General features: G+C 41.2%; 1 protein-coding gene across 1 annotated transcript; it reads left to right on the top strand.

The window, feature by feature from the left end:
• Window positions 1–2,255: 2,255 nt before the first annotated feature.
• Window positions 2,256–8,044, top strand: LOC133135689 (uncharacterized). Its single transcript, XM_061252885.1, has 3 exons — window positions 2,256–2,398; window positions 5,267–5,578; window positions 6,162–8,044. The coding sequence occupies exons 2-3, from the start codon at window positions 5,270–5,272 to the stop codon at window positions 7,452–7,454; spliced, it is 1,602 nt and encodes a 533-aa protein (XP_061108869.1). The 5' UTR covers window positions 2,256–2,398; window positions 5,267–5,269; the 3' UTR covers window positions 7,455–8,044.
• The last annotated feature ends 5,395 nt before the right edge of the window (window positions 8,045–13,439 follow it).

The raw sequence follows: 13,439 nt of genomic DNA, 5'->3' as shown, positions 1-13,439 counted from the left end.
TCCAACCATTATGCTCTTGGCCGAAAAGCATGATCAGTCAGTTGCATATCATCAATTAGCCGAACTCCGAACTGACATTTGTGGAGGCAAGAAAATATATATATATATTCCGTAATCCCTATTTTTTGAAAATATTGTGGAACTTTGGATACTATCTTATTTTGACTTTCTTTATTTCTTAAGCAGTAATGAAAACATGACACAACAAAACACAACAAAACACGTCTGAACTCAGTTTAAACAAATTTTGTCGTAGGTAGTTACTTTGAGAATTTACTTGGTTTTGTTGGAGAGGTTTTGAAAACGGTGATCTAAAGATATTAGCCTAGTTGCGGGTAGCCTACCATTTTAGTTCGTGTAATATGTAGCTTACTCACTACTAAGTGTATTAAAAAAATTATTAGGATTGGATTTGGTACAGTGTATGTTAATCATTTCAGAATAAAGCATATGTTTGAATTGCGTCCAACCATGCTGTATACTGTGCTCCGGACCACGTGAGTGTGGCAATGCTGTTAACCGATTAATCCTTTATTAAAACTCTGTCATGGAATATCATACGCATATACTTTTTCGTTGTGTTGGGTTGAAATCTACAACTCTGAAGTCCAGATTTCCAGACCTCTTAGGCAACTAGAAAAGCTAGGGGAGACTGGGGTTGATTGGCCCCGGGAAGATTGGCGCAAAGGTATTTTCTGGTGCTTTGAAGGTCATAGACACAAAAATGTAACATCAAAATGTTTTGTAGTATCAAAAGTAAAAACAAGTTCTTGAAATAAACGTATCGTAAAACTGATTTAGAGATATTAGAAATGGCTTAGTTAGCGATAGTAATCAGCAATACGATTTCATCATATTTTCAAAGATGTGGGTCCCAATGTGAGTGGGGTTGGTTGGCACACTAATTTTGGAGTTGGTTGGCACACTGCCTGTAACATCATCCAGCATGACCGGTTTGGCGGAGGGTCAGTGATGGTCTGGGGAGGCATATCCCTGGAGGGTCGTACAGACCTCCATGTCATAGCCAACGGTACTGGGATGAAATCCTCAGACCGATGGAAAGACCTTAAGCTGGTGCAATGGGCCCTGGGTTCCTCCTGGTGCAGGACAATGCCCGGCCTCATGTGGCCAGAGTGTGTAGGCAATTCCTGGATAAGGAAGGCATTGATGCCATTGACTGGGCCTCATGTTCCCCTGATCTAAATCCAATTGAGGTTATGTATCGGTGCATCCAACACCGCCAAGTACTGCCACAGACTGTCCAGGTCTGGCAGGAGATCCCCCAGGACACCATCTGCCGACGCATCAGGAGCATGCCCAGATGTTGTCGGGAATGCGAACAGGCACGCGGGGGCCATACACACTACTGAGTCACATTATGAGTTGCCATGATGAAATTCACAAGTTGGATCAGCCTGTGATTTCAATTTTTTACTTAGATTTTTGGTGTCATTTTGAATCCAGCCCTCAATGGGTTGATGATTTTGGTTTCCTTTGAACGTTGTTACGTCATTTTGTTCTCAAGAAATTATACAATGTACATCAGTATAGATTTTCAACTTGAATAAATCGTTCATCAAGATCTGATGTGTCCCTTAAGTGTTCCCTGGATTTGTTGAGCGGTGTATATAGTAAAACCTGTTTTGCATGTTCTGTAAAAGTATTGTGCCAATGTTTAAAAAAAGTTACATTGTCAGCATGAAAAAGGTAGCTTCAGCAAAAGTGGGACAGATTGGTAGATTGTTGATAACACGTCAGAAAAAAAACTTCACACACTCTCAAATGTTTTGATAAATTATTAGTATTTTTTTTTTTCCTCATTAAAAAAATTATAGATCTTTAAAGACAGTTGGTCAAGTGGGACTTCATTTTCAGTATGCCTATGCATTAAATGTTTTAAATGAAACAATAATTTAACCATGAATGTAATATACATAATTATTATGACATTTTTATATGTGTGCATGTTTCAAACAATAAAAATAATTGGAATAATATTGGTTTACAATTGCAATAAAGTTAATAACAATAACAATGTTCCTTTGTTTAGCCAGCTCATTCATTTAATGTATTCAGCACTGCTGTAAAAACTAAAACCATCATGGATAGACTTGTCTGAACACGACAGAGAACAGTCCAAAAAGTTGGACATTTCAACTGGGAAATTTTGACCTCCGACTTTGAATGGGACGCTGCATTTGGTATTGTCGGCGAGAGCGGGGCCAAATCTAACGTGGGGCTAATTTTAACACGGACTTTTTAGGTGGTTGCACAGGAGCTTGAACGACGTATTTCAGTGAAAACTTTGGGTGTGTTTGTGACCAACGAACGGCTGGATATTTCGAGAAATAGGCTACTTCGAGAGATATTAATCGCTTAAAGACTATTTTGGGAACATGTAAGTGATCCCTTTTTTGCCGAAAGTGTTTTCCGGCGCCTGGGTTTGCGGGTGAATTCGAGGAATCAAAATGTATTAACGTTAACCGTAATCAGTAATTTCGTGACGAACAGATAGCATCGGTTGCTTGACGGGATTGCCAGCAAGGCAAAAGTACAGACAACCCCCACCGTGTCATAAGCCTACATTTTTTGTACCATCAATTACACAGCTAATATGGTAGTAAGAGAACCTCTACAATTGTAATGCGGCACAATTGTAACAAACACATTTTCTCGCACAATGCTGTAAACACGGATACGGAAATGCGTTAAGATAATGCGCTGTGCTGTCTCAGGTCAAGCTCTCTCCGTTACAAAAAAATCTTATATCTCGTATGTCAAAACTTTTTTTCTTGATCAGAATTATTCGTATTTTGCTATCCCAGGTTAAATTGATCTTGTTGGTTTTGTCCCGGTTTTTCAAAGAATTTTAAAATAACTCGTGTCATTCTGATCCGGGTACCACAAGATTAAGATGACAAAATCTTTCAGTCTTTGGCTATGTCTCTGTCTGTTGGTCAAAATAATGCACCGTTTCATTAAAACAAACAGATGTGAGCTGGACACTTAACGTGAAACAATTTGCATATTATTGTGTGTTCCCTGTCGGATGGTTGGAACTCAGATAAAAGGGTGACAGGAGAGAGGTGTGTCACCTGTGTAAATTCCCCCAACACTAGTGTCAATACATCAAAAATTAAATAGCTATTTTGTGTAACTATTTTTGAGGTCAACTTTTTGTTTACATGTTAAAGTCACACTAATCAGGACAGTTTTATTTTTTCATCTTTCAAAGTAAAACAAATGACTGTTCACATTTAATATTCAAAAACTCTTATGATCGTTGCAGAGATTATTCACGGGGGGTGGGGGTGGGGGTGGGGTAAAAGGGGTCCTTGACGCGGAGGTTTACCGCTTACATTACCAGGGGTAGCCTACTAGCAATTGCGTTTGGGGGGTAAAGCAGATTTAATTTCTCCCGCACCCCTCACATCTGTGGCCCGTCTGGTCCTTTGATTAACTTAAATTTAATATTGAGTTTTAAATGAAAAAAATATTCCCAATGACTTGGTTGTGTTCTTATTTGTTGAATGACGACATTCATAGCCGTTCAATAGCCTAGGACATTTCCTACTCAGAAACTGCCGACTTCCGAGATGTCCTGAATGCACCATGAGTCCTATTCATCTGCATTACGGCCGATGTAGGCACCGTCACTTTCCGTCTTGGAGGTAGTTTCCCCATTAAGAAGATGTAGCCCCAACGTCGCATACCGCTGCTCTGCTATATAATCAGATTTGTGTCAAATTATGTTTTGTTTAACTATCAAACAAAACAGATAATTTGCACAGGCATTGTGAAACTCAAACTTTTTAAATCAATATTTTTCTTTGTAACATTAACTTCTTTGCCCTCAATCATAAATGTCTTGCTTATTAATGATCACACACATCTGCATCAACATTATGATGTTTCCTTTGATAATTTTCACACAAATCTGTGGTATGTGTTGTTGGGAGTAATATGAGCTATATCGGAGTGACATGGCTCAGGCAGTAAGAGCAGTTGTCTGGCAGTCGGAGGGTTGCTGGTTTGAACCCCCGCCCGGGCTGTGTCGAAGTGTCCCTGAGCAAGACACCTAACCCCCAATTGCTCCTGATGAGCTGGTCGGTGCCTTGCATGGCAGCCAATCGCCGTTGGTGTGTGAGTGTGTGTATGAATGGGTGAATGAGAAGCATCAATTGTACAGCGCTTTGGATAAAGGCGCTATATAAATGCCAACCATTTTACCATTTATATTATATATATATATGTTCACCTCAATCCTTTTATGTTTCCACGACTCAACCTTTATTTCTAACCCTCATGTTGTCTAGATTTTGGTTTTTACTTACTGGCATAGTTTATATTGACTGTGCGGGACTGTTTGTCAAAAGCATTTGTCACTGACGTTTTGAGGTCGACAACATCTTTTGACTGATGAAGATGTAGTAAAGTCAGTTTCCCTCTTCATTGAACAGTGGGTATTGCTCTGAGCTCTGTGTGCTCCAGCGTACCTCATTTCGGGCTAGTTTCTGTTAAACGATCCTGGTTTATTAAAATGAATGTACATTCACTGAGCACTTTATTAGGAGCACCTGTACACCCACTTATTCATGCGATTATCTAATCAGCCAATCACGAGGCAGCAGTGTAATGCATAGAATCATGCATATAGGGGTCAGGAGCTTCAGTTAATGTTCACATTAACCATTAGAATGAGAAAAAATGTGATGTGAAAGTGGCAATGATTGTTGGTGGCAGACAGGGTGGTTTGACTTTCACGCACAACAGTCTCTAGAGTTTGCAGAGAATGGTGCAAAAAAACTAAAAACATCCAGTGAGCAGCAGTTCTGTGGGCAGAAATGCCATGTAAATGAGAGAGGTCAGAAGAGAAGGTCCAGACTGGTCAAAGCTCACAGGAAGGTGACCGTAATGAAAATAACCCCACATTACAACAGCGGTATGCAGAAGAGCATCTCTGAACGAACAACGTGACAAACCTCCAAGTGGATAGGCTACAGCAGCAGAAGACTTAATAAGTTTAGAAAATAAGGAATAAATGCCCTAATAAATTACATACACATGAAAGCCATGCATTTATTTTTATTTCTAGATGCTTTTAAAACAATTTCCAAACCGTTTAAATTTAGTTCGGGGCCGTGGATTTTCAGTTCACTTGTCCGACTGGGCGAGTTGGGGGAAGTTATGTTGAGGCCTGCAAAGAGGAGTAGGAGTGCAGAATAGATGGTTCAAACAATCAACTGTCGTCTGTCTTTGTTCACAGAAAATGAGAAATCGACAGAGAACCACTGCCAGGGGAGTCCCCAGGGAGGTCCTGGAAATGGCGTCGGTGGAAGTCCTGGACAAGGGCCATTCTGTGAGGGCCGTTGCCAAAACGTTTGAGATATGCCACGTCACTCTGCAAAGATACATCAGAAAAGTCAAGGAGCTGAAAGAGACGGGGAGCATGGACACTTCGTCTATTCATGTCGGATACAGAAGCCATAAGCAGGTGTTCCAGCCAATCCAGGAAGCGGAGCTCCTGGCGTACCTCACTGAAGTGTCTGGAGTGCACTGTGGGCTGTCTTCCATAGAGGTAGGCTACTGAAGGTTAGGCCTAAGATTAGTGGAAGGAAACCCTCCTGTTTACCTCTCAGTTTGACGTTTGGACACAAACCCCTACTCTCAGTTTAATATTTGTCCAAACTTTGTCTGCCTAGCGTGCATTAAATTGGTGAAGTTTATAATTTAAGGTTACAGTTTATAGTACAGATGTATGAACGGCTGATCGATATCGCTACATTGCCACCAACATTCCATTGCTGCACAAATTAGATGTTGATTGGTGTAACTTATAAAAACTATCCACACATTAGGGTCAGTGACAATCCTAAACAGGATTCTGTTAAGACTAAAATGGAAATGGAAAAATGCAAAATTAAAAAAAGAAGTTTTTTTTTTTACTTTACCCTATCGACCATCAAATGTGATGATCATTGGTGGCAACAATCATTCATTGCCTAACTATAAACTGGCCTTTAAGGTCATCAGTCACCGCAATAAGTTAAATGAATAAATTAGTTAAAATAATAATCATGTAGTAAGTAGCATTAATCAATTTATGTATGGAGTTAATATCATAAGTTAATGTTAAAAGTACTGATTAATTTCATTTCCAGGTACGGAGGTTTGCGTTCCAGCTTGCCAAGCATAACCAGCTGAAATATCCGGAAGCATGGGACGTGAAGGAGATGGCAGGGAAGGATTGGTTTACTTCGTTCATGAAGCGGAACCCCATGTTCCCCATCAAGAACTCCCCAGCTACCGGCCAAGCGATAGGCTTCAACAGGGAAAACGTCTCCAACTTCTTCAAGAACCTGGCGACGGTCCTTCAGTGCGAAAACCTGGAGGCCAAAGACGTGTGGAACGTGGACGAAACGGGCATCACCACGGGCCAGGCCCCCGAGGAGATGGCGTCGACGGAGGACGGCGAGCAGACGGAAGGCGCTGCCATGGGGAGCCGGGGCGCTCTGGTCACCATGGCCGTGGCGGTCAACGCGCTGGGCAACAGCGTCCCGCCCCACCTGGTGTTCCCCACCAAAACCTTCTACCGCCATTTCATCAGGGATGCGCCCACCGGGTCCATCGGCTCGGCCAACGGCTGCGGGCGGATGCAGGAGGCCGAGTTCCTGGTCTTCCTCCACCACTTCGTGAAGCACACCAGGGCCTCCGTTTCCGGAAAGGTCCTGCTGCTCCTGGACAACAACTCCACGCACATGTCCGCGGAAGCCATGGACTACTGCGACGCCAACGGAGTTGTTCTGCTCGCCTTCCCCCCGCACTGCTCTCACAAGCTGCAGCCCCTGGTGCGGGGCGTGTTCGGCCCGTTCCGGAAACATCTACACACCGCCATGGACTGCTGGATGAAGACCCACCCGGGAATGACCTCCAACATTTACGACCTCCCGGGACTGATCGCCCAAGCGTTGCCTATTTCCATTACCCCAAGGAACATCACCTCCGGCTTCCGCTGCACCGGGATATGGCCGTTCAACAGCAACATCTTCAGCGACGAAGACTTCGCTCCCAGCTCGGTCGCCGATTTGCCGGACCTGACCACCTACGACGCCGCTACCGCCAATTCCGATGCAGCAGACCCGGCCGTCACCACCTTGCAACTTCCGTCTCTCCCGTCGACCTCGACCGGAGCGTGCAGCCCTTTCCGAGTGGTGGAGTTGAGAACGGCCGCCGCCCGCTGCAGACACAGGGAATCCGCCGCCGCTCCCGTGGGCACCCCCGTCAACCCCGCCCGAGAGGAGGAAGCAGAGCGGGAAAAGGAGGGGCAGGCCGAGCCAAAAGCTAAAGGCCTGGCTCAAGTGAAGAGCGAGGCGGAGGAAGACACTGACCTGACGTCAGAAGGGGATTCCAACTGTCTGTTTTGCGATGACTATTACCTCACGACCGTCGTGTGAAATGAGACAGCGGTCTTTCATATCTTGGCAATAAAATTTAAATTAACAGCTTGTTGACTGTTGGTTGACAAATTGATTTGTTTTACACACATCTGACCTTCGTAATGATAGATTTAACCGAATTTAACATCGATTAAAAAATAGCGTGGGCTACCTTTCTTTATGTTCACATATGGCATTGATACGGCTCTGAAAAGATAAGGGATTCAAAGGGAACCTGAGAAAATAGATTTTCACCAATACGGATATGACAAATGTATAAATGTAAATAGATTAAAGATTGCATATCACGTAACATCAAATTGCACCAAATTACCTTATTTTGCCTGAACCTTTTTTAGATATTAAGGCTTAAATGTGTCCCCCACTGTTTTTTTGCCCTCCTGTAGGATTTCACTTGGCCACTACTTTTAGTCAAATTTCTAGCAAATGGTTTGGCCCAGAAAAATGGTAGGGTGTGTAATGCCAAGGGATGTAGATTGTTCATATTAAATGACAAATCTAGCCCCAATGTTGAAATTGATATGGCATGGCATTTGTATATTTACATTATTATTTTGGTGAAAATGCAATCAATATGCTTTATAGCACTGATTTATAGCATTTTTGTAATTATATAATTTAATATGGTACCAAGCCCCAAACATTTAATTTTTATGACCTTATTAACATTTTTAAGTGGCAGATACAATTAAACACTCAAAACTGTTTCAAAAATGTTTTAGTGGATTTCTTTTTTTGTTGTTAAATCACATAGGCTACTTATTCGTTATAGCCGACCAGCTCGTATCACGATAATAGTGAGGCCCAGGCTACAGGTTAATTAGTTCTCAAATCCACAATTTGGGAGACTCTTGAATGACCTGTTTGTATGAAGTACTTCTGTCCAACTTTAATCTTGACAAGCCTCCTGGGCTGTCCCACTCGTTTAACCCGTAAGCCTCATAATTGGAGATGGAAAATAAATGGCTTCCATGGAGAGACTGATTAATTTGATTAAAGTGCCGAGCTTGATTGTAAGCCTGGCGCCCCTCCACCACCAGGGTTTAACAGGCCATTCAATTTAACCCTCATATTATGTTCAAATTTTATGACGGCTTTTATGTTGTAATAGAAGTATGTGTACACTTTGTGTGTCTCCTGCCAAATGACGGGCCATTTACCCATGAATATAAAAATCTGTGAGAAACGTCTAATTTTAGAGGCTGAGGTAAGTGAAAGTTTGACGCCTGTATGAGAAAGTGCCTCCAGTATCATCCACAAAAAATAGAGATAAAAAATGATAATAAATAGAGATAAAAATATAAATTCTACAGAGGGTAAAGTAACCATACACAACACCTCTGTATGCAAATATTGTACAGGGATTATGTTTATTTCGTATTTATGCTTTAATTAGAAACACCAAATTTGAAAATGAGAAAAATCATACAGTATGAAAATTTAAAAAAGGCTAACGCATCATTCAGTGATGTGAAACACTGTATTGGGTCAAATAGATCCCAAACATAATATGACAGTTAAACAGAAACAGACTTGGGTCAAATACATGTGATTTAAAAAAATAAACAATACCTGATTTAGTCAAGCTTCATACAAGTGACAACTGATTGGCTTTTGGAATTGAAATGCATTCCTGTTAGTAATTCTAAATTACCAAGCGGACCCTGCATACCCTGTCTCTGCTTGCTGTGACTGGAAGTCCTGTCTTACAAGAGCTTCACTAAAGGAAGGGCACTTGGATCAGGTTATTCCTGACTTCATTGCTGAAATGGCACGCTCTGATTGGTCCTCCAATGGCAGCCATACTGTGCTTCTACAGAGTGAAAACGGTTGAGGATGTACATGCTAACGTGCTCCCTCCCATAGTAGATGTTGCAGCATTGAGACTGATCAGTAACTTGGAGCTCTAAATTGTTGTAGGAAATTGTGAATAAAAAGACATTTTAATAAATGAAGCTGGTTTTGTAGCATTTTGGGTAGTTAGTGTAGTACCTGCTATCTGAAACATTAGCCTCAAAGGATTATTGTGATAGATGTTCGTATGTTTTCTCTCAGACCGTGTAATCACAGATTGCAGGTAGTATTACATGCTAATGGGAAATGGATATGATATTGTTTAACCACAATTCAAAAACAAGGAATTGATGGAAGATATTTGGGCCTGTGTGAAGCTGGATCCATATTGGTTTCCATCAGGGGCTGTGAGCTGTGCTCAAATTGATGCATCAGGTCCATTCATGAAGTATGTCAGCACAGTCCAAAGTGAGGCTTAATTGAATCAAGCTAATCTTCTGCTGCTTAGATGCCCTAGCTTTTAAGAGCCAGAAGTTCTATTCCGGTGGGAGACTGATATTTAACCCAAGGCATTGTTGTGCTGATGCATTGATTACATTTTATCTGCAAGAGGTACTCCGTTGAATGCAGTTCTAGAATATTTGTCAACAGAATGAAAACACAATTTCATATGGAACTTTTATATGGAACAATATAAACATTGCTGTTTTTTTTCTCTTTACCTGTAAAATTACCTAAAATATTCATAAATATGTTGACACATGATAATATTAAATGGTACAATGTTGTCTGCTAAGTACTTGAAGGCCTAATTTGTCCCTCCTTTCTACTAAAAATACTGTAATGTGTTAAATAATTGGTAGAAAAAAGAATGTGATTATGAAGTATTTTATGTTTTTTATATTGCATCATTATTGCAAGATTACATTATTTAAGTGCATACATAATCATACACACATCCTGTGACATGGTACTGGGCTGAGATAATTTGTAAATAATAACCAAAAGAATGCCCTCTTTTAAACTCTGACCTGATCTAAGGAAGATCCAGACCGGATCGAAACATAGGTTTTTTTTTGTTTTTTTTTACTTCTGCGTATCACAAAGGTATGTTGGAGTTTGAGTGTGGACTTTCTTTTGATTAATACTTCCACTTTGAGACAGCCTTCTCAATATCTAGGCTCTGCAACAACACTAACACTATGATATGACACTAAATTACTTGTTTAGCCCCGGTTCAATGTTGGGGGATTGTCTTATTCTTCCTCAAGGTGTGAAAATTAACTGCATCTAAGAATGTCTTTCCTCCAAACCAACAGTGGGGGAGGCTATGTCAGAGGTTCCCTCAAAGACCCAAGAGCCCAAAGAGAAGAGCCAGAGCTACATTTAGCCAAAAATCCATAAAGATCTAATGAACCCCTCCAGGCGTTGGGGTGTTGGGGCTTCACTAAGACAAACTCCAGCTTCTCATCAAACAACGCCTTCCTCCATTGACTCCAGATACCCTACCTTGTACCCTAGACAGTGAAGCTTTGTACATTATCATTTCCCAAGGTTTGGATACTTTCAGTACTTCCTGAATACAAAACAACTAATGTCCAAGTGATTTATTTGTAATTTGACTACATTTCCATTCGATAACTACCTTTTTAACATGCTGTCCATTTCCTGCAGTTTCAGATACAGCCATGGGAACAAAATGGCCCCCAGTTAGTCAAGTTAGCTCCTTTCATTCTGGCCATTACAAACATTCAACCCTCTTTAGTTCTGTCTATTCTTGGACACGGGTTTGTACTCCAAATGACATTTCAACCGAGTTACTCCCAGGTGTGGATATAGCCTGTCGGTGAAAAATATAAACGTGTTACCGAGGCACTGTTATGGCTGCTGTATTTACACACCAGCCGTCCTCTGGGGGTGCCCCTTAAATTAAAAAGGGGCAGAGACGGCCTAATTTGACAGCTCCCTTGTGCAGCACAGAGAGCATCAACAGAATTTCCCCCTCACTATTCTCTATGTGCCCTGCTTTCTGGCGCGTAAAGACAGAATCCTTTTACTGTACCCTAACTGATGTTTTATAGATGAAAATAAATGTTCTTCAGCACAAGGGGGGCTGTTCTGCAATGCAATGGGCGAATACAAAACCAGGAAATGGCATGCACTATGTACCTTCGTGGTTCTGATTTTTGGACCACATAATTGCTATATGTGCCCTGTGATAGACTGGCGACCTGTCCAGGGTGTATTCCTGCCTTTCGCCCAATGTATGCTGGGATAGGCTCCAGCCCCCCTGCAACCCTGATCAGGATAAGCGGGTTCAGATAATGGATGGATGGATGGATGGATAATTGCTATATGATTTTTTTAAACCTGGCCCCATAACATATGACATGGTACATATGACTATTATGTACAAGCACAAATTAGCAAATGTTTGTTTGAGTGCAAAACATTCTGACACCAACATCCTGTATAAACTCATCAGAGGATCTGTCCTATTGCGCTGAGTGCTCCTACTGATTGGTCTTGTGAAATGTCACCAATCAAAGAGTGTTCAAGTGAAGCTACCTGCGGAGACCCTTGGAGCAGGTGACCGGCTGCCTCTTAGTGTTGAGAGTTATGTCTTCAAAAAGTGCTTGTATTTCACAAAAAATACCCATTGCACATTTGATTAAAACCACCTGACTAACTCAATTCTGACTCAATTACACTTTATTAGGTATACCTTTCTAGCACTGGGTATGACCTACCTTTGCTCCCAGAACAGCCTGAATTCTTTGTGACATGGATTCGACCAAGTGCTGGAAACAGTCCATAGAGATACTGGTCCCTGTTGACATGACCATGCACTTGCTGCAGATTTTTTGACTGCACATTCATGTTGCAAATCTCCTGTTCCACCACATCCAAAAAGTGCTCTATTGGATTTAATTCTGGTGACTGTGGAGGTCACTGGAGCAGTGGCGTTTTTGGGATAGAAATTCTGCTTGGGGCACCAATCGGCTTGTCAAGCCTAGCATTTACTATTGTGAGCCTAAACCTTGCTAGTTTGACACAGTGATGAAACCCTTTTACACTCTATCACTAGCTTTTCACTTGCAAAATAGAGCTATAAGAAAATAACCTACCTGGGGAGTGCTCTTGGGCCTAGCATTTTAAACAAGTGGTTCACAATTTGTCTTGATCATTGCCAATTTAGTATTTGATCACACAAAGGTAATCAGGGGAGCTGGCATAATTATCAGTTAAAAGTCAGCTTATATTATGAGGAAACTGGTCTGCAACTGCACTATGCAGTGAGGAAAAGGTGAAATAAATGTCATTTCAGTATGCTTTATTCGTCAAATATTAGGCTACCACATAGAGTAAGAACAAAAAATGTATTGTTAAATAGGCTACAATCTCCCTTAAATTATGTGTATGCTATGCCAACTTAATTTTACAATAATGCAGCAAACTACTTTGCATTAATACAACAAGCTATATCACATAATTATTCAATGAAAATCAGTCCAGCAGAAGCTATCTTAATAAGCTATCTTAATTCATTTTTTTTCTTTTTCTAATTCTCTTAATTAATCTTACTTGAAATGTGAAATGTACAAAAGCACTGCATGTTGCTCGTCTAGCTTAAATGTGAAAATGGGTTGTTTCAAAGGATTTGGCCAAGTTAGCCTAGCTTACCACATCCCGATGGGAGATCTCTGGAACCATTCCAGTTTTTCAACCTCGTTCTTGGTGATATTTTCATAAGTTGATATTTATTAGGCTAAGCTATAAAGATCTCCTAGTCGTATCAAGACTGCTACCACAGCCGCAACAGCTACTATCTGGAGCTAGCTAGCCAATTGACACATTGCTACGATTCCTGGGTCCTGCACTTAAGCTCTATGTGGGCATTACCAGATGTGGCCAACATCGAAAATCTGCAATGGCATGTGCAGAAGGGGTTCCCTGCCATACTGCCAGGGCTATGGGTTGTTGGGCTGGCCCCACTGACAGATAATTGCCAGCATCAATTTCTATGCGCTACAGTACAGATTTCAACAATTTGTATTACTTTGTGTGGATTTTAAAAGAGGAATTACAGAAAATATCAATCAAAGTTTGAGCGATTGAAAACAAATTTTCTTAATTGAACAGCAGTGCTTCAGAGATAAAGTCAATGAGAGATAAGAACACAATACC

This window comes from Conger conger, chromosome 8, assembly GCF_963514075.1.
Source record: "Conger conger chromosome 8, fConCon1.1, whole genome shotgun sequence".
In the NCBI taxonomy this organism is placed as follows: Eukaryota; Metazoa; Chordata; class Actinopteri; order Anguilliformes; family Congridae; genus Conger; species Conger conger.
This window is presented reverse-complemented; position numbering and strand designations above follow the sequence as displayed.

Bases quoted from the DNA above. Each gene is read 5' to 3' on its own strand.
- LOC133135689 (XM_061252885.1), top strand. From the start codon at position 5,270: ATGAGAAATCGACAGAGAACCACTGCCAGGGGAGTCCCCAGGGAGGTC. The intron at 5,579-6,161 runs GTAGGCTACTGA...TTTCATTTCCAG, and splicing joins GTGGGCTGTCTTCCATAGAG to GTACGGAGGTTTGCGTTCCA.